At 41.9% G+C, this 21,777-nt stretch overlaps 1 protein-coding gene across 1 annotated transcript; it reads right to left on the minus strand.

Annotated features, from left to right (window-relative positions):
- Window positions 1-127: 127 nt before the first annotated feature.
- On the minus strand, window positions 128-17,130 carry DLEU7 (deleted in lymphocytic leukemia 7). Its single transcript, XM_035002963.1, has 2 exons — window positions 16,672-17,130; window positions 128-334 (listed from the first exon to the last, which is right to left on the minus strand). Exons 1-2 carry the CDS (start codon window positions 17,128-17,130, stop codon window positions 128-130), a joined length of 666 nt encoding a protein of 221 aa, XP_034858854.1.
- Window positions 17,131-21,777: the final 4,647 nt, after the last annotated feature.

The following is a 21,777-nucleotide window of genomic DNA, read 5'->3' on the forward strand; positions in this document are numbered from 1 at the left end:
TATATGTCATCAAGTCTCTCCTTGCTGGGGATAAAAGCATCCATTGTCTGCTGATTGAATTAGGAAGGTAAGATACCCAGTTCTCTTGGCAGTACCAGCTATGGTTTTAGTTCTGGTGTCTTGAACATCATATGTCTGGGAGATTCTGTAAGATCTGTCTCAAAGAAGCACAGGCTACCACGTGGGCATCTGAAGGAAGATTAGCAAGTGACTGAATCAGCTTCTTGACTATTGTCTTCAAACACTGGTGGGCAGCATTCAAATCTCTGTCAAACTGTTGTCCTTGAATTTGTAGAGCCAAATGACTGCAGATGTTTCTAAACTCAACACTATCCTGAAATAAACAGCAAACACAAGCAGTTAGATAGGTTATGGGGACATTTGTTGTGTTTTGTGTACCCAGCTTCCATTCCCATTTCTTCCCATCACAGGACCTCAATTATTTTCTGAGAGAACTACTGTCCTCCATTCTCAGCCTATGTGATTTGATCAAAGCTGACCCACCCACTCTACAACTCCAGGACTAGGCCAATCAGAGACTACCACCCCTCAATCACTTTGGATTGGTCAGGAATGGACAAGTGACCTAACACAGACCAATAAGCCACAGTTCTAGAATGTCTGTTAGACTGGGAAAGAGAAGCTCTCTTTAGCTGGGGCTTTTGGAAGGCATCCTGCCACCATAAGGGGAGAATCCAAATGAGAATGAAGCCAGCACTGAAAAAAAAAAAAAAAAAAGAACCAAGGGATTAAAAGAGATTGATTCTAATTACATTCTCTGAGCATATTGATCCAGCTATACTTGAAAAATAAACCCCAGGATTTTTTGGTTATCTGAGTCAATAAATATGCCTTTTTTACTTAAGCCATTCGGAGTTGAGTTTCTGTTATTTGTTCCTAACAGAGCTTTAAAGAATACACAAACAGCCTCTGTTCCTATTATTCCATACTCATAGTCTTCAAAATTCCAACACAGGATTTGGTATTTAATGAACACAGAGTCAAGAACTTTCCAACGCAAATTTAGAAAGAATAGTTCCCAGGTAGTTTAAAAGAACAAAATAACTAAATATATTTTTAATTCCTAAATGTTCCACATTCTAAAATCCATTGTATAGAAATGGTACACTAAAATTATTCCAATAAACAAACAAACAAACAAATGAAATTATTCCATGTCAGAGATAGTGTTGAATATATAATTTATTTTAAATACATGTAAATGACTCTCCACAGACTTCCAGTTCTGGTAACATGGCACACTTAGTTTCCCCAAAACCCTTTGGGGAAACTGAATTCTAAATAAAATAGAGCAAACATCCTTTCTGATATTGCAAGAACACAGTGGAAATCCCTAGGGGCCAGAGATAAAGGAAAAGTAGATTATTTTAGCTGCCCACCAATATTCATCAAAAAAAGAAAGTTAATCTGGAGCTGGGTTTGGGGTAGAGGATAAACTTGCCCCAACAACGCATAACTGTTGACTTGTACTACACAACAGCTGAAGTTGGGAGCTGCCCTCTATACCATCCATATACATGTTCTGGGAACACTCATGCTAAGAAATTAATTTAAAAATTGGAACTGGGCTGAAATATCCATGGATACATGGTAAAAGGAAATAAAAGCCTGTTCCATGGGGACACATCCACAACCCATGCCCCACAGAAGTATTCCCATAATACTCTGTCAAAGACAAACTCAGAATATGAAATTTAACATATCCACCATGATACAGCAGATACTAATACAGGGCAGAATTTCCAAGTATTTCAGCTAGAAACTATAAAATCTGTTTAAAGTGATTAAAAATATAAAAGAAGGAATAAAACACTTTTTAAGTAAAAACAGGCTTGGAAAAGAACCAAATACATTTCCAGAAATAACAACTATTTTGACAAATTAAAAACTCAATAGACAATTTAAACACCTGAATATATTCGAACTGAGGAATAGTAAACTGGATGATGAATATGAGAAAATTACTCAGAATGTAAGATAAAAAGCCAGACATAGGAATTATGAATGGGAAGTTAAACAACATGGATGATAAATAATGAAGCCCAACAGATACACTTCCAGGAGAAAGAGAGAGGTTGGGGGAGAAGAGGGGAGACAATATTTAAAGAGAATAATGAATAAGAATTATTCAAAATTGATCCAAAACATGAATCCAGGTTCACGAACATAAATTCAGGAAGTAAAATGAGATTCCAATCTAAACTTATTAAGGCAAAACTACTCTTAAAAGCAACCAGGGGGTGGGGGGGAAGACTGATGGCTTTCAAGGGATGACAAGACAGACTGCCAACTACTAAGCTACAATGATTGAAGTCAGAAAAGAATGGGATAATTTTTCAAATAATTGTCAACATAGAATTTTTTTTAATCCAACAAAACTATTAATTAAACATCAGGGCAAAATAAATATGCCTTCATTTAAAAGGACAATAGGCATTACCACCCTCACTGTCATATTTTCCTAGAGATGTAATTCAGAAAGGGGACATTCAATTCAGAAGGAAAGAATGAGACACAAGAAGCAACAATGAACAGAGAAACTTAAAAATATGATGTAAATCTAAAGAATTGATTGTTCAAAACCAAAATTATAACAATTAACTTGGGACTTACAAAAGCAAGATGGTTCCAAAATGCTGAATAGTAGTAACATGTGGGATGGAGTGGCATTCTAAGGCATTGTACTATTTAGAAAAGTGGCAAAGTTGATAAATTTCAGACTTATTTCAGTATGCGTGTGAGAAATATAAGGGTTATCATTAAAGGACAGAAATAATATGTAAAACTTCAAAGCAGACAAAAGGAATATTAAAACTTAATTGATTCTATTTTTAGAAGGTAAAAATGAAGAAATATATAAACATAAATCAAGGGGAACAGAAAACACCAAATCAGACAACTTTTGAAATACAGTGGTTACCAGACTGGATTTTAAAAGATCTGTTGATAAGTTCTTTACAAGAAACACATTCAAAACTAAAAATACCAAAAGACTTAAAGTAAATGAATGCTAAAATATATACAAGGCAAAGAGAAGCCAAAACAAAGCCAGGAAAATCATTATTAAGGATAAAATAAGCTACAGTTAATAAAAGGAACCCCAAGAAGGTATAACAATTTTGTACTTTGTGTGTGCCTAATATGATTATCTTAATTTACATTCAATCCATAAACATAAAAAACTGATTTCTACCCAGCTTTCTGAGACACATAAATCAAACAACAAAATGATCAGCCTGGAGAGAAAAGACTGAAACACTAATCACAAGCTTGGCCCAATAAAGATAAGCAAATACAAATTTTCCCAAAGATATATGGAATATTTATGAAAGCTGACTGTATTATAATATGCCAAAAGTAAATTCTTAATGAATATCTAGTAGTCTATATCATACAAATCACAATGCAAATAAATGAGAAATCAGTAACATAACCTTCCCAATACATACATGACTTAAAAATCTACTTCCAAATAATCCATGGATCAGTGAAAAAATAATTGAAATTTTAAAATACTTTACACTGAACAATTATGGACATAATATATCACAAACTTGTGGGACACACCTGCATTGAGAAATTCATACACTTAATGCTATTTAAGTAAAGAATAATCACTGAAAAAGCATGAGCTAAGAATTCAACTCAAGAACTTAGGAAAAGAAAAAACATAATCCAAAAGAAAATGAAAGAAAGAGCTAAAAGCTGAACTGAAGTTTTTTTGTTCTTTTAATTTTTTTAATTTTTTTTTTATTTTTTAAATTTTATTGTTATGTTAGTCACCATAGAATACTGACCTGAAGTTTGAAACTAGAATTTTCTTCCTAATTCTGTGTAGAAAGAGAAGCTATTCTTCTCCCTAACAAAAACTCTGTCACTTGGGTTAGAAGGACCTGCGTCTCTGGCAAAGTGTTTATTAGAGAACATCTTCTGGGAAACAAAACAAACTTTCATCTATTGAGTTTGGCCAACAATGGCAGCAGGACCCCAGTGTGAGTAAAGTGCTGGGATAGAAAAATCAACACAACACGCCATAGTTCCTTTACTCAAGTATTCACAGGCTACCATGCTTCTTGTTTTTTCTTCCTCTTTAAAGCATTCTAGCTTCCCCGCCTTTGCGTGTTGCTCATTTCTGCTTAGAAGGTATCAAGGGGCTACTTAGATAATCTCTCCCATAGTTTTTGGAGTAACCTATATTCCTGGAGCATATTGCTTGAGAATGGGAAAGTAGAGGGGAAAAATATGCCTCTGGACTACTTCCCCTAGATCCACATCAAGGGAAATTGTCTGCTTGCTTTATAGAAGTAATCCAACTCTAAGTACAAAGTGGAAGGATCAAAGACAACATGCAAAGGGAAATTCAAAATTGAAGGAACCACTGAAATGTGTGCTGACGTGTGCCTATTAGCCAGTCTGCAAAGGCATTCATCACCCAAATAAGATTAAAATGCCTTTAAAAATATGTTTGTGGGCCTAAAATCTGAAGTCAATTTCACGTTTACTGTAAAGAATCAAAGAAGGCATCACTTGGGGCAAAGTATACATGTAATAAAATTCCACTCCTGGCCTGTACTGGTCCCCGAGGCCGTGGGTAAACTTCAGATCTCTGGCAAGCTTTGCAAAGTCTCTTTATTTTACTCCTTTAGTACAGTATTTCTTCTTAATCCTTTCTCAAATATATTAACAGTCAAAGAAGACGAATTAATAGGCATGGGCTTTCCATGGGACTCTTAAGCCTGGGAATGGAAAAATAAAACAGGTGGTTGCTTCTCTTCCTTTCTGAAGGGTCTGAAGGCCAACTGTGGATCCAATGATCATGGCCTCCAACCAAACCTCTACTGATTCTGTTGCATAGGCGGGGGCCAAAAATTCACAGCATTGAGGCAGTGGCATATTGAATGGTTCATGGGCTTTCAGTAGAAAATCACATGATCAATATTCATAATGATTTTGTGTATGGTGCTTTCCATTCAATGACAGAACACATCCTCCCAGCAGCTTTTATTTAGCAAGTCCCAGATGCTTCCAGAAATGATGAAATAGCCTACGTAGGGTTTGAGCATGCTGCCAGAATTAGAAAATTATGACTTAGCAATCTAAAGACAGGTTTTGGAACTTCTAAAACCTTGTGTAATTTCAGACTCTGGATATGAAATGTATTGGTTGTTACAGTGGTTCAAACTGATAGGGGGCATTTACATTTTATAGTGACTCAACCAATCTACTGCGGCAATGGCTTCAGACTCAGTTAATGCAACAGTTACATTTCTTTGAAACATGTGAAGTCTCCACTACATGATTGACCACACTGGGTAAAAAGCAGTAAGACACGAGTACCTAGTCTCTAAAAAGCTTTTAACCTAGTAGGAGGATTGAGGCACATAGAACATATACCCAAATGTCCAATGAAATGGAATGGGGGTTCTGGTAAAAACACAAAAACCCAACCTTACAGAAGAATAGACATTTATAGACTCATAATCCAAGCACTTTAGAGAGTTATACAAAGCTCTTCCTGATGTGTGAGTCCTTTCTAGAGCATACCTGGTGTCACACTGTTTGCCACACAGGAGAAACCCATGTGCTTAGGAGGCAACTCTTGGCTCTAGTTTCCAGAACATTTTTCCCTTAATTCTTAGCTGAAATCTGCCCTGTAGTAGACAGAATAATGGCCTCCCAAAGATGTCCATGTCCTAATCCCCAAAACCTGTGAGCATTTTACCCTATGTGGCAAAAAGGACTTTCCAGATGTTAGTAAGGATCATAGCCCTCCAGGCACCTGAAAAGACCCCTGGGATGCTGGGGTTATTCCTTCACAAGCACTGGACTTGCCGTCGGAGGCCTGGTTCTGTCCCTTTGACAGGACATCCATGGACAAGACATTTTATCTATGGAATAATCAGTTTTCTAATGTGTAAAATGGAAACAAATAGCTACCACATGGAGACACTGTGAAGGTCAAATAAGCTCATGGTCATGCAAACTTTGAATTTATAAGGCACTCCATCCATCTAAAGTTGTGCATAAAGTACTCCACTAGATGGGAGGTCAGCAAGAAGGAGAGAGGGGGAAGGAAGGACAGAAAAGAAAAGAACAATATGCTCTATAGAAGGTGGGAATCTAACTGGTGGAGATGAAACTATTCAAGCTGTTCAGAAGAGATGTCACACAGAATAAGATTAAGGCTCCGAAAGAGTGGCCAAGCTCACCTCGTATCAATCAGGATGACTACTATCGAAAAAAACCCTGAAAATAGCCAGTGTTGGTGAGGATGTGGAGAAACTGCAGCCCTCATGCACTGCCGACAGGAACGTAAAATCACACACACGCCACTACGGAAAACAGCATGGAGGCTCCTCAAAAAAACGAAAAACGGAATTATCATATGATCCAGCAATTCCACTTCCGGAATATGTATTCAAAAGGATTGAAATCAGGATCTTAAAGAGATATTTGCACACCCATGTTCCTCACTATTCACAATAGCCAAGAGGTGAAAGCAGCTCAAGGGTCCATTGACAAACGAATGGATGAACAAACTATGGTGTATACATAGAATGAAATACTACTTAGCCTTAAAAAGGAAGGAAATTCTGGAACGTGCTCCAACATGAATGGACCTTGAAGACGTTATGCTCACTGAAATAAACCAGACACGAAAAGATAAATACCGTATGATTCCGCTTACTCGCAGTACTTAGAGTCATCAAACTCACAGAAAGAGAGAAGAATGGTGGATGCCAGAGGCAAGGGGAGGGGGAAATGGGCATTTGTTGTTTATTGTGTACAGAGTTTCAGATTTACAAGATGAAAAAAATTTTGGAGATCGGTTGCACAATAATGTGAATGCTCTTGATACTGCTGAGCTATACACGAAAAATGGTCAATTTTATGTTACACTCTTTTTTTTAACCACAATAAAATTAAAAAAAAAAAAAAGTGGTCAAGACCATCAGAGTGCTCTAGCCTTTGCAGAAGGGACTGAAGTTTAGGATGAGGCATCAGGGTAGGCTGTACAGATGTTACAAGACAGCTGGTGCAGGGAATGCAGTCTTTGCCTCTCAGGCAAGAGATGGCCCTCCCGGTTAGAATGAACAACACAAGCAAAGGCCTGAAGTCAAGTAGGGGCTGGGACTGGGAGGAGGCCAGTCTGAAAAGAGCAGAGCTTTGTGCTGGGAATGAGGACACAAACTAGTGTGGGAGCCTTGAGTGCCACAGTAAAGTCCCTGATCACTTCCAAGCATGGAGATGACATGGCAAGCCAGCATTTTAAAAACACTGGTCTGACTTAACCTGCTAGGTACAGGATCCAAAGCCAGGCTTCTGATCTACCTTGTCTCACTCAAGCCTCACAATGGTCCGTGAATGACCGATGAAGAAACGTGGCTTAGAGAGATAAAGCAACATACCCAAGTCGCACAGCAAATGAGGGGCAGAGCTTGAATTATCCTCTCTTCCCAAGCTCAAATTTTCATCCAAGACCCGCCCCAAATTTAGAAACTGGGCTGGGTACAGTGATGACTCCGAGAGCACAGCTCACTACCCACGGCGGGAGACAGACTGGGGAACTTGAACTACAGGGCCTCAGATGCCCTAGTGGGATGAGCAGGGATATCATGAAAGCAAGCAGGGGAAGCACCAACCTAGCTTTGAGATGGAACAAAAATGTCTACAAGTGAATGTTTCTTTTTTGGCCATATTCATACTATTTTTCTTGAGGTTAACTGAGTGTTAACGAAGCTCCAATTGGCATTGGTCACATCCAAATTGAAGATTGGTCTGTTGGCCCATCCCTCTTCCCTGCAACATAATTGAGAGGGTTTGGCTGTCTGGAAGATATTCAAGGCGTGGAACCTTCTACACCCCATGTCAAGCCAACTCCTAGCTAATCAGAGACCCTCCCTAACTGGAGCTCTCTCTTCCTCCATTCTGTTCTCTCCTGCCCAGTGTAAGGGAGGTCTCTTAGAAAAACTGCCACACTTGCACTTTTCTGCATTATGCATTGTGTTTATTAGGAATGCACACATCTGGAATCTTTGAGCAACTGCAAATGCACCTGCAAAGTCCAAAAGGGAAAAAAAGCTGGAACTTTTTTAGCTTTGTACTGAAAATAAGCACTCCCATCAAAACTGTAGTCTTGAAGGCAAGAAGAATCTGGCATCAACAGTCAGCTTCAAAGCTTATTTTCTGAAACCAACACCAATGGGTAATCGAGTAAAAAATACAATATGACTTTATAGGCTCTACAATGCAGATCACTTTTAAACAATCCACAAGGAAGATTTTTGGGTTTTTTCCTACCTCATCACCTTCAAAATCACTGCTCGATCTACATAAACTCTAAGTCAGCTCATATCCCCTTCACCACTGGCTTTAAAATAAGTTGGTTCTTTTCAAGACAGTCACATCTTGAGCTATACTCTCTTACAATGGCCTCCACAAATTTGTTTCTTCTCACATTTTCCTTTCTCGCTCCCCCTGAATGCTTAATGCTCCCTATGGAGAGCACTGAAGAAAGAGCTCTTCCCAGCTTTCTGTGATGGGGCCTCCTGACCTTAATGAACTTCAGCAGACCACTCTCCACTACAGGTCCCCAGGGCTGGGCCCCCCAAAGGAGCACAAATCCCTTCCCCAGACCCATCACGATCCTCCATACTGGATGTGTACCTAAAATGGGAATGCCATTTCTCTATTTAGAGGGATGTTGTGAAAACCATGCTGTCAGAAACAGTATACTACAAATTGCCCCCTTGGTTCATCAACATCTGGCTTTGAACTACAAATTCACAGGGCCCAGAGGAGCCACCAGTTGCCTGAACCCAAGGTCAATCTCAAATAGATATGTAACCGTGTGTTAATAAAACACTCAGTGAAGAACTAAAGTATCTGCCAGTCACCATAAAAAGTCTATTGTCCACAGGAAATTAAACATTTTTACTTGTGGTGTACCCAGTGTAAATGCTCACAAGTAACTAAGGTTTTTTATGCATTTGCTTTGGGTATGGTACCATTTTCATTAGAAAAGTCCAGTTAAAACACTTTATAATGGATATAAGCACTTAATTCAGGTATGCTCATAAGGCAAATCCCAAAATTATAAAACAAAGCACGGCAGCATTTCCACTAAGATGTTAAACATAAGTAGTTTTGTTTTAGGGCCTTCCTGCAACATCTTTCCCAAAATTTTCATTTTGGCAATTGTAAATGTCCTGATTTTCCTATCATTCACATTATGAGCAAGGACAAAGCTATAATTAAGCTACTTGTAGTCACTGGGCCTTTTTGTCACAGAAAACCACGATTTTATCCCAAATGAAGAGCAATTCTCTGGCTATGCTATTTTTTTTTTTTAAGATTTTATTTATTTATTTGAGAGAGAGAGAATGAGAGAAAGAGAGCATGAGAAGGAGGAGGGTCAGAGGGAGAAGCAGACTCCCTGCCGAGCAGGGAGCCCGATACGGGACTCGATCCCAGGACTCCAGGATCATGACCTGAGCCGAAGGCAGTCGCTTAACCAACTGAGCCACCCAGGCGCCCGCTGGCTATGCTATTAATCATATAACCCTGAGCATTTATTTCTTCAATAGTTTGCTAGCAATTTTTAAAGACACGATTCCCAAATTTGCAGAAAGTCTTCACACTCATGTTAATGAGGAAAAAAAGCACTCATCACCAATGTCTTCCTCTGAGTGACCCAATGTTCACACCTGCAGTTTGCAAAGAGCATTAGCAGTGACTGTGAAGCCAAAGCCAGTGGTTTTATAACTGCCGTTCTTGGTATGTAGAATGAGAAAACCAGCAACGATTACTGAGCTTGATGGAACAACTGGTACCAGAATCAGCTAATTGGAATGGGTGAACTCACAGGCAAGTTTAATCTGTAATAGCAGGAAAGTTCTCCTGCTTCTGAAAGTTGGCATCAGCCATAGTTTCCATGAAACTTGCATCAGAGCAGAACTCTTGGAAACTATAAGTGTTTTTGACTCTCAAAGGAAGACAGAAAAACTCAATCAGAGTGACTTCATAATTGGCTTGGTTAATGGTGTCTATATGAGTTGGTCATTTTTAGGCAGTTCTTAAAATCCTAGACTGGCTTCCATCTGGTCCTGTGCACATTTCTATGCTCTGAGTGGTGAGTGCCTAAGACATTCATGATAGTTATTACTAGTTTGATAATCATTTCCTACATTCAACTGGTGCTTTGGGTCACTATGTAATGTGGCCATCATATAAAGAGACACACAAATCACCCAGTATAATGGGTTAAATGGTGTCTCCCCACAAAAAAAAAGTCCATGTGTTGAAACATAACCTCCAGTTTGACTGTACTGGAAATAGGACCTTTAGGGAGGTAATTAAGGTTATATGAGGTCATAAGGGTGGGGCCCTAACCCAATAGGGTCAGTGTCCTTGTAAGAAGAGGAAGAGACATCCAAGATCTCTCTCTCTCCCTCTCTGCATGCACAGAGGACAAACTATTCAAGACAGAGCAGGAAGGTGGCAGTCTATGAACTAGGAAGAAAGACCTTACTAGAAACCAAATTTTTGATCTTCAGCTTTCCAGCCTTCAGAACAATGAGAAAATAAATGTCTGTGGTTTAAGCCACACCATCTATGGCATTTTGTCATGACAGCCCAAGCTGACCAAGATACCCAGTCTACAAGGTGACTGTTGCAGCCCAAGCAGTGTGCAGTGCACAGCCCGTCCAACGCTGCCCTGTCTACCAACCAGACACACTCATGGAATTTATTTCTGCATGACATTCATCACACCTCTTTAATCCAGCACTGTGATTTGGTAGAAAAAGCCAGATAAAACCATGTTTGGACCATGGGCCATCACTTTCCAGCTGTGAGATCTTTAGCAAAATCCTAAATTCCTCTGAGTCTCAGTTTTCTCCTGTAATAAATGTTTTCTAGCTGGTTAACTCTAGCCTCTCCAACAAATTTAACAAGACTCAGTACTGTGAAGCATTTTTTATCCACTCTAAAGAAACTCACTTCATGTAGTTTTTGCACATGTGTGATAATCTCTAAATATTCAGGAAGAATATTAAGTGTCGGTATCTTTAAGAAAAGAGTAAAATGCTATAAAAAGAAGTCCATTAGTATTGTACTGAGAATTTCTCTGCCTTCATACCTGAAAATTTCACTTCCTTAAGCCTCAGTGGTTTGATCAGCAAGTCATTTGGGGACAACATCTCTAAGTCAGTCATCAGGCATGTGCTAAAGCCAACCTCTGGATAGTGGAGGCTTCTTGGAACTCTCCATGGGTCATCCTAACTTTGCTTTTGTCAACAGTCTCAGAAAAATCAATAGAGTCCATGGGTCAGATCCATCAATATCAGGACTGGAACTCACAACAATAATAGTCAATGAGAACGTGAGGCAACAACCTGTTAATAATAATAATAATAAAAGTTTAAAGGTATTGAGAGTTTGTATGGGCAGCCACTAGCTAAGACTTCATGTGCATTATCCTAATAACCCTGTAAGGTTAGATACCTCTATCCCCACTTTAAGGCAAGGAGACTGAGGCACAGGAAAGCTAAATATTTTGCCCAAGGGCCTACAGCAGGAAGTAGAATGGTAGGTTTGAAAGGCTCTGCAGGACCAGATCACTGGGCTGTGCTGCGCTGTCTCTACTTTGGGTCCCTAATGCTTTTCATCTGGGCCGTGGGCTTTCATTCAAGTGAGTCCTCCTCCTCTCTGTGGCAAGGGTAACACTGTGGGAGAGAATTGATGTTAGAGGGATAGTTTCCACACACTTCCAAGTGATACACAGGTATTATTTCCATTAGCACAAATCCTCCTGAAATCATTCTGTGTCTAAAATCAATCCACATGTTCTTAATTTAAAAAATATAGAAAACGTGAAAGGAATTGGAGAAGACACACATAAATGGAAAGATATTCCATATTTTTGGATTGAAAGAATATATATATATTTAATATTGTTGAAATGTCCATACTACTCAAAGCAATTTACAGGTTCAGTGAAATACCTAATCAAAATTTCAATGGCCTACTTCACAGAACTAGAACAAGTAATTCTAAAATGTGTGTGGAACCACAAAAGACCCCAAATAGCCAAAGCCATTTTGAAAAAGAACAGAGCTGGAGGTACCATGCTCCCTGGTTTCAAGATATACTATAAAGCTACAGTAACCAAAACAGGATGATATTGGTATAAAAACAGACACATGAATCATTGGAACAGAATTAAGAGCCCACAAGTAAATCCACATAGATATGGACAATTAACCTACAACAAAGGAGACAAGAACAGACAATGGAGAAAGGACAGTCTCTTCAATAAATGGTAATAAGAACACTCAACAGCCACAGGCAAAAGAATGAAACCAGACCACCATCTTAAACTATACACAAAAATTAATGCAAAATGTATTAAAGACTTGAAGGTAAGACGTGAAACCATAAAATTCCTAGGGGGAAAACAACATAAGCAGTAAATTCCTTGACATCAGTCTTAGGAACGTCTTTGTGGATCTGACTCTAAAGGCAATGGAAAGAAAAGCAAAAATAAACAAATATGGGCGCCTGGGTGGCTTAGTTGGTTAAGCGACTGCCTTTGGCTCAGGTCATGATCCCAGAGCCCTGGGATCAAGTCCAGCATTGGGCTTCCTTCTCAGCAGGGAGTCTGCTTCTCCCTCTGACCCTACCCCCTCTTGCGCTCTCTGTCACACTCTCTCTCTCAAATAAATAAATAAAATAAAATCTTTAAAAAAAAATTAAAAAATAAACAAATGTGACTACATCAAACAGAATCTCATTAGATTCTGCACAGCACAGGAAACCATCACCAAAATGAACAAACAACATATCGAATGGGAGAAGATATTTGCAAACCAAATATCTGACAAGGGGTTAATATCCAAATATATATAAAGAACTCCTACAACTCAACAACAACAAAATAAATAAATTACCGGTTAAAAAATGTGCAAAGCATGTGAATAGACATTTCTTCAAAGAAAACATACAGATGGCCAAACAGGTACATGAAAAGATGCTCAACATCACTAATTATTAGAGAAATGCAAATCAAAAGCACAGTGAGATACCTCCCAACACCTGTTATAATGGCTATTTTCAAAAAGACAAGAAAGAACAAGTGTTGGTGAGGGTGTGGAGAAAAGGGAACCCTTGTGCACTGTTGGTGGGGCTGTAAATCAGTGCAGCCACTATGGAAAACAGTATGGAGATTCCTCAAAAAATTAAGAACAGAACTACCACATGACCCAGCTATTCCACTTCTGGGCATTTAACCCAAAAATATGAAAACACTAATTTTAAAAGATATATGCACCCCATGTTTATTGCAGCATTATTTACAATAGCCAAGATATGGAAGCAACCGAAATGTCCAGTGATAGATAAATGGATAAAGAGGTAGTGTGTGTGTGTATATATATATATATACACACACACACAAACCCACACACACAGTGGAATATTACTTAGCCATAAAAAAGATTTTATTTATTTATTTGACAGAGATTGCGAGAACAGGAACATAAGCAGGGGAAGTGAGAGAGGGAGCCCGATGCAGGGCTCGATCCCAGGACCCTGGGATCATGACCTGAGCTGAAGGCAGACACTTAATGACTGAGCCATCCAGGCGCCCCTACTTAGCCATAAAAAAGAATAAAATCTTGCCATTTGCAACAGCATGGATGGACCTTAAGGGTATTATGCTAAGTGACATAAGTCAGACAGAGAAAGGCAAATACTCTATGATTTCACTCATACGTGAAATCTAAAAGATGAAACGGGGCGCCTGGGTGGCTCAGTTGGTTAAGCGACTGCCTTCGGCTCAGGTCATGATCCTGGAGTCCCTGGATCGAGTCCCGCATCGGGCTCCCTGCTTGGCAGGGAGCCTGCTTCTGCCTCTGGCCCCCCCCCCTCTCATGTGCTCTCTCTCATTCTCTCTCTCTCAAATAAATAAATAAAATCTTTAAAATAAATAAATAAATAAATAAAAGATGAAACAAATGAACAAACAAAATAAAGACAAAGTCATCGATGCGGAGAACAGACTAGTGGTTCCCAGAAGGGAAGGGGGTTGAGGGGGGGTGAAATGGGTGAAGGCAGTCAACTGTATGCTGATGGATGGTAACTGGACTTATGGGGGTGATCACTTTGTAGTATATGCAGATGTCAAATTAACACTAGTAATAATGAAGCCAAGTCAGGATAACCAGCCCCCTGGAAAGACAGACTACTGTGCCCTTAAGTCTAAGTTCTTTGTAATCACTACTCTACAAATAGAGATATTACCTTTTCTCCAAACAGAAAACCAAGCAAAATTCCAAGATGTTGGCCAGGAGGCAAATCATCCAGAGAAACCTCTCCCTGTTTCTCTCCCTTCTGAAAGCACTCCCTATTCACTCAAAACTCATTATTCCCCTGCAGGTGAACAGGAGACTCCAGTAGAAAGACTACTTTGTGTTGGGGGTTGGGGGGACCAAACAACATTTCTTTATAAGAGACAAGAAGGAAGATGAGTAGAAGTGAGATTTTTTAGGTAGAGAGGAAGATATTTGTGTCCAATGGCCTCCATTTTCTCAGAAGAGGAGTGAGCCGGTTGAGGTTTGGATAAACAAAGCTTGAGAAGGATGGAAAATGTTGAGGACAAAAAGTCAAGTAGAAAGCGTTAGAAGGATTACCAAGTAGAAGTGATGGCTACATGATGTTCGAGTGGCATGATTTGTAGGCCACAGCAGAGAGCTCCAGTGCATCCGAGCTGGGCCAGGCCCTTGGAGAGTGGTCTCCAACCTGATCCCCCAACTGCAACCTCACCTGCTGTGACTTATCTAGGGTCAGGTCCTCGCCTCAGTCATTTCAACGGTTACCTTTGCCTGCAAGACAATTCAAGGCCCTCTGCATGACATGCAGGCCTTTCTTGCCATCTGACCCCACTTACCTGTCCAGCATCCTGTTTTACCTTCTGCCATAGTGAACTAATTTTAATTCGTTCACCTTTTCATTGCTTCTGGGCCTTGGATCACACAGCTCCCCTGAAATGTTTTTTCCTTTTCATGTCTGTGGGACAAACATTCTTTTTTTTTTTTTTAAAGATTACTTCCTCCAAGAAGCCTTCCGAGATCACCTAAGGTAAAGCCGATCACTCAGTCTCTCCTTTTGCCAACATACATGTGCCCTGTATATGCCCCTAACATCACACAGCCCTTCCTATTTCAGCAATTCTAAGATGCACCCTTTTTCACATTTCAAAAATCTCTGACGTGATCTTACAATAGATGGTGCGTCATAGTTTAATTGGCAGGATTTTTTATTTCTTTGTGGTATCAAAGAAAGGTGCATTCTACACGAGATCATTAGTGAAGTGCAGCTTCATTTTTTAACTTCCTAACGTGAGTGGGGCCGTGCTCCACCTTTGGAGGCGATCTTATTTTCCCTCCCCCCAACACACATTTGGGAATATTTGGTTGTATCAGTTTGTTGGGGGGGTGGGTAAGGCTGCTGGCATCTCCTGGGTTGAGGCCAAGGATGGTGCTAAACATCCTATAATGCACAGGACAACCCCACAATTGTCCAGCCCAAAATGTCAACAGCAGGAGATTGAGAAACCATCGTGTTAGAGTAACAATACTTTTTTGGGTGTATCATAGCCTTTATTATATTTAATTTCAAGTCAGTCTTTTACAGTGTATAGTAATCTAAAACATAGCAATTTTTTCCAAATCTTGGCTTGTAGAGCAAGAATAACAACTCTTGGGAACTGCTCTAAGCTTTCTTCATCATTCCCCCCTCATTTCCTTCTGCTAGCCTCCCAAGGGGAAGGAAGGAAGCAAAATTGGAAAGCCAAAAGACCTCAAAGAGATCTGTGACCTTAAACCAATTAGGCTAGTTAATGATAAGGTGGAGACTGGATCCCAAGACCTCCAGATTTCCACAGCCCCACTCAGCCTGAGAGGCAGCTACTGTGCTCCCTGGCTACACGGACCAGCACAGTTTGGTACCATGAGAGGAAACGGGCCCTACAAATAGGAGCTGCGTGACTTAGCAGGAGTTTAGCATTAGTATTTACGCTTTGACACCCGGGATCCACCCCGCTCTCACCCCCCTTTATGAGAATTTAGGTTGACTCTGTAAGGCCTCTGAACTCTGTGGGGAATTGGGTTTATGCAAAAATAATTTTGATTCTTAAGTGTGAAGGAACTTTAAATAAATCTAGGTGATTCTGTCATGCAAAAGGCAGAGGGGACTTAATAGGGGTATTGAAGGCTCTGGAGTAAGGGTTATTAATTTGGAAGCGGGGAGCAGGGACAGCTGTCCTCCATCCCAGGAGCTGCGCAAGTGGAAAGGGCCTTGGGCTAGAGCAGGAAGCTGATTGATGTGAGAGGGAGAAAGGAGTTCCAGGGGAAGGTTTTGGCAAGGCCTCCCCGCGTCTCAGTTCCGCAATCAGCTGGGCCCCAGGTGGACCCCGAGTTCCTGGACTCAAGTCCCAGGGCTGTCACCTCCCGCCTTCCGTCTCACAGACGCTGAATCCCCTGGACCGCTCAGGTTTTCAATGGGTGGCCCCTCCGGGCTTTATCCCGGCCCTGCAGCCCCGCCCTGCCGCGGGATCCTGCGCCCCAGCCGGGTGCTCGAGGCCAGACTCACCTTCAGATGGATGGGGAAGGACCGCTCCTGCTGGAGGGGGCCCAGCAGCGTCTGCTCCACGCTGACCAGCTCCGAGGTCGAGTCCACCACGCGGGCCAGCGCGCTGCGCATCGCCATCTGGGCCAGGGTGCAGGGCCCCCGACCCCTGGGGAAGGGCAGCAGCTCCGCGCCCCCTTCGGCGCCTCGCACCACTTCTACTTCTGGGGAGCTTGCCCGCGCCCCAGACCCGCCACTCCTGGGCCCCCGCCGCCCTCCCCCCTCTTCGCGCCCGGGCCCCAGCCGGGCCCTCCGCGGGCCTGTGCGACGCGCTGGGGCAGCGGACACGTGGTCTGGATCGCGCGGGATCCCCGCGTCGCCCGGACCGTCCCCCCAGCCCCACTCCTGCTGCAGCAGCTGCAGAGTCTGCAGAGCCACCATTTGGTGGCTGATGGAGGCCACTAAGGGCGCAGGGCTAGCCATCGCCTCTGCCGGCGGCTCCGCGCGCTCCGCGGGCAGGTGTAGCAGTGAGCGAGAGAGGCGGGGGCGTTTGGGGTCGCCAGGGTCACATTTCCCAACCCGCTTGTTGGCCTTGTTGCCTCTCGAGGGTGGAGCCTGCCCCGCAGGAGGTGACCAGCGCTGGCCCCCCGAATTCCTATCCGAATGGGCGTGTCCGGACCCAAGGCTGCAGGAGGCACTGCTCCCGGTGCGCTCGAAAATCAGCCAATGCTGAGCGCGGGTTCTTCCTCTTCTCCAGGGCTTTGCTGGGAAAACCTGCTGCTTGGTGCAGAAGCATCTATCGGCAGGGATACCCCGCCCCCATCTCCTTTGAAGGATGCCTGTCAGTGATCATTCATGCCTTGGGTGCTGGGGGTGGCAGGTTAAAGACCTACCCTGAGCAAAAGTGCCAAAAGCCAGAGAAAGCTCGCAAAAGGAAGACCGATCCCGATCCTCCTCCCTCCCTTTCCTAACCCTAGGAGAATTTTCAGCAACTTCTTGGAGTAACCTTCAAGGCCTCGTGTCCCCAAACAAAAGAAGGGGACTTGTGTATGTGGAAGTTCTGCTCTTCTCTGCTTTGCTCAAGCCACACGCGCTCAGGGAATCTGGCGGCTAAAGAAGCATCAGGGCACAGCTGGGGAGGCCCGCTTCCCCAAGTGACTGGGGAAGCGCGGGTTTGGCACTGCCCAGACCAGGAGCCCAAGGACGTGGGCAGCGGGGTTTGAAGCTAAATCCTTTTACGAGCCATGAACCCAGGGACAGCTGTACAAATAGTTGCTGCTTTTAATTAAACCTAACTTTGCTGCTTCCTTGGCTTAGGAGAAAAGACTGGGAAATTTACGCTTTGATAGATTGGAACCTATTGTGATTACATTTTATTAAAAAAAAAAAAAAAGCAGCAGACATTTGAGGAGAATGGTGTGGAAAAGTGTTACCGAGTAGCATGGTTTTGGCTTTCTTCCTGCATGGAAAACCACTGAACATAACTTCACAACACAGGGAAGCGAGTACCAGGGGTGCAGGCACGTGACAGACACTGGACCCTCCTGACCTGGACAGTGGGATTTCCTGCTTCCTTTAGAAGGGAGAGTCCCCCCTTGGTGTGGTGGAGTAAGAACTGGAGAGGCCTTTGTGTGGGAAAGCTGCTCCAGTGAGTCTATTAGTCTAAAGGGCAGTCATCAGAGATATGCGGTGGAATTCAGGGTCCTTCAAGGTTTCGTCAACTGTAGGATAACATGACCCTGTATAATCCTCCCAACTCTCCAGTGAAGGTTCCTTCTAGTTCTCAGTGTTTTCTTCGCCTATGAAAACAAATCTGAATGCCAAGGTAAAGAAAACCTTTCTTAAACAAAAACGAGTATGTTCACACTAATTATAACTAAGTGAAAATGCATGTCTGTGCATTGACAGGAAATTACTTTGGAGGGAAGTAAATAGTTTGATGTTAATTAGATTCTCTTGATGAAGTTACTTAAGGTCATGATAAAAAAATAGAAAAATTCTTCTTTGAGTGTGTGTGTGTGTGTGTGTGTGTGTGTGAATCCTCAAATATTGAAATGCATTAGGGTTAGCAGAGACTAACCAGGAATAGCAAAAACTAACCCCTAATTTTCACAGAGCATGTCAGATCTCCAGGGGTGCTCCTCTTTCCAGATAGGCAGGAAATCCAGTTTCATGGACTAACTCTTCCACTATCAAATGGCTGACTGCAAAACCTTCTTGACAGATGGAATTCCAGCCAACAGCAGAATTGAAATCACTAGACGCAGCCTGACCTGAGGCCCCACTGTTCTACGTCCCAGGCTGACTCTGAGACCCATGAGATGAGCTGAACTTCAGGGAATATGAGAGAAGGGGCCAGAGAACCATGGGACCTATGGGATGGTACGTGCAGCTTCAATCACTGTCTGCGTTTCCTCATATCTTTTAGAGAGGCCTGGACTATCTAGCATCTCAAGGGTTGTTTGTCTTGGCCACGGACCACATTTTTCTTTGCCATGACCTTAGAATGGCTGCTGTTCCAAAGGCTCTGAGTGAGGAAAAGTATTCATGGGCTAGTGAGATGGGTCAGTGGCACAGCAGATCTGCCTTTGATCTGAACACCTCCGAAGTTATATACACTGGGCTACCAGACCAAGTGCTGAATTACACACTCCTTACTCACCATACTGACAGGTCAAAGCCACAGTGTAATAGAAGGCACACTGAAAGGGATGCAGTCCTGGACACCTGATATCTTGGATTCCTAATATCTATTTCACTATTTTATGGAAACATACCCTCATTTGCCAGGAGATATCGCTCCTCCTCCATGTTCAGTCCATACAGTCAGGAAAGAGGAGGCTGTCCCACTGCAGAGTGGGCTGGGGCATCTTAGGCTGGGGCCAATTACACATCATAGTCTCATGGTGAATGGTCAGGAAGGGGCATGTGACCCACCTGGAGCCAATATGACAATAATATTTAAGATGCTTTCAGCTGAATGTACTGTATAAAACAAAATAATGGAACTAGAAGAAAGTGTAGGCCAAAAGATGAAACAGCAAAAAAAAAAAAAAAAAAAAAAAAAATTCCTTTGAAAAAAAAAAAAAAAAAAAAAAAAAAAAAAAAAAAAAAAGAATTCCTTTGTAACAAGAAAACTTAATATAAAGTCATTTAATCAATAAGAATAAATTATTGTCTCCCATCACAAGTCTTAAGGTAGTATGGCTCCAGGGCTGGTTAATCTTGAGGAGTGTCAGATCTCCAGGCATGCTCCTCTTTCCAGATACTCTGGAAATCCAGTTTCATGCAGCTCACCCTTCCACTATCAAGTGGCTGACTGCAATGACCCCTTCTGGATGTGAAACTAAGAAGATGTAAGTTATGGAGCTTCTGCAGGCCTCTCGTGAGTCCGAGGGGAGAGCCTGCAAGGAATGATCCAACACTAACGAGAGAACGCAAGGGATCTATAGAGAGAAGCTGGCGGTCTTACAACACCATCTGAGGCTTACGTTTAGCAGCATGAGGAGACAGCCCTACCTTTGAGCTTTTCAGTGATGCAGGCCACAAAAATCTCTTTTGGCTTGAGCCGCTTTAGGTTGAGTGTATGGCCTCTTGCAACAGAAAGTCACAACTAAAGCAAATTGCCTGACGCGTACTCTAGCGCAGATATGATGTTAACGGAGCAATCTGTGACCCAGAGCCCCTCAGGCAAAACATCCTTAAAAGGTCCCTCATGGCCATTTCCAGCAACACTTCTGTCATTCACCTAAACTTTCCACTATTTCAGCAATTGTGGGAAAACCTCTTTGAGCAACTCTGGTCATTGCCGACAACTGATGGGAGCATTAATAAATGAGCAATGGAAATACTCATGACCCTGGGTAATGTGAGATGAAAACTCAGTGAAGTGAGAAGCAGTGTTTTACCTGTTAATAAACATGAGAGAGTCTGGCTAGAGAAACAAGTATTCTGGCCCTTTTGTGACTCTAAAGGTTCTTTTCCACAGGATTCTTTCTTTTTTCTCCTTTTATTATTTCTTTTATTTGAGTGTAGTTGACACACAACATTACATCAGTTTCAGGCTCACCACAAGTGTAGCAAGATGGGAACTTGCACACGGAATCCTGAAGAAGGCTGGCCCAAGTGAGAACAGAAGGGAGATGGAGGAGGGTGCAGCCATGTGAAGCCTTCCTCAAAGGACTCGGCAGGGCCCAGGTACATTTGAACCCTCCTTATATACTTTGGCACTTTTCTCCAAATGGGATCCAAGAGAATTCCAGAAATGGAACTGTTAACCTTCAGCACACCCTGGCAAAGTTCACAGGCGGGAGCAAAACAAAACATGTCCAAAGAGACCAAGGAGTTATTATTTTTGAATGAAAATTATAGTTGAGGAGAAACAGATGCTGAAGAGATATACCAAGATCTGAAAATGTACTGTAAAAAAGAAAACAATGGCACCAGAAAAGATGGAAGCCCAAAGAAGAAAGAGCAAAAAAGATCAAATTGCCTTTTTAAACATACAATGGTAATGTTTGAATATGCCAGGTCATAAAAATGCACATGCAATTCCAGCTTTGGCCTAAACATTTGATTTTCAGAAAAAAAAAAAAAATGCAATCCTGCCACGAAACCTCTGAATTGCCAAAAACAATTGTTTACATAGGGCACTGTGTTTTCAGGACATCATATATGCACTGCCTGCCCAAACCCTATTAAACTGGTGAAGCTAAGTGAGGTTTAGTACAACTAAATGTAGAAAAATAGGCAAGTGTAGCGAAGGGAGGGAAAAGAGAAGTTTAAGATGTTGAAGCTCACTTGCGTGTGCCAACATAATCTGATGTGCGATTCACCTCCTTAACACAAAATGCAATTCTTTCCAGATGTATAAATCATTTTACTTGGTTCTGTCTTACCAATAAGTTTATTTTCCGGAGGAAATGGCAGAAAAAAATCAAGAAAGGGATTTTAAAAGAACAGATATGATTTTTCCTAATTCTTGTAGCTTTGGTGGATGATTTTATGTTGAAGAGTGATGGGGTGGCCAGGGATTTTCCTGCTGCCTACACGTAATTTCAACAAGACAACTTTGCTGGGTTTTGCTCTCAATTTCTGATTACAAGTAAACCCTGAGACTATCCTTTCCCT

The sequence above is a fragment of the Mirounga leonina genome, unplaced genomic scaffold (genome assembly GCF_011800145.1).
Source record: "Mirounga leonina isolate KUSES-001 unplaced genomic scaffold, KU_Mleo_1.0 Mir_127, whole genome shotgun sequence".
Classification (NCBI taxonomy): domain Eukaryota; kingdom Metazoa; phylum Chordata; class Mammalia; order Carnivora; family Phocidae; genus Mirounga; species Mirounga leonina.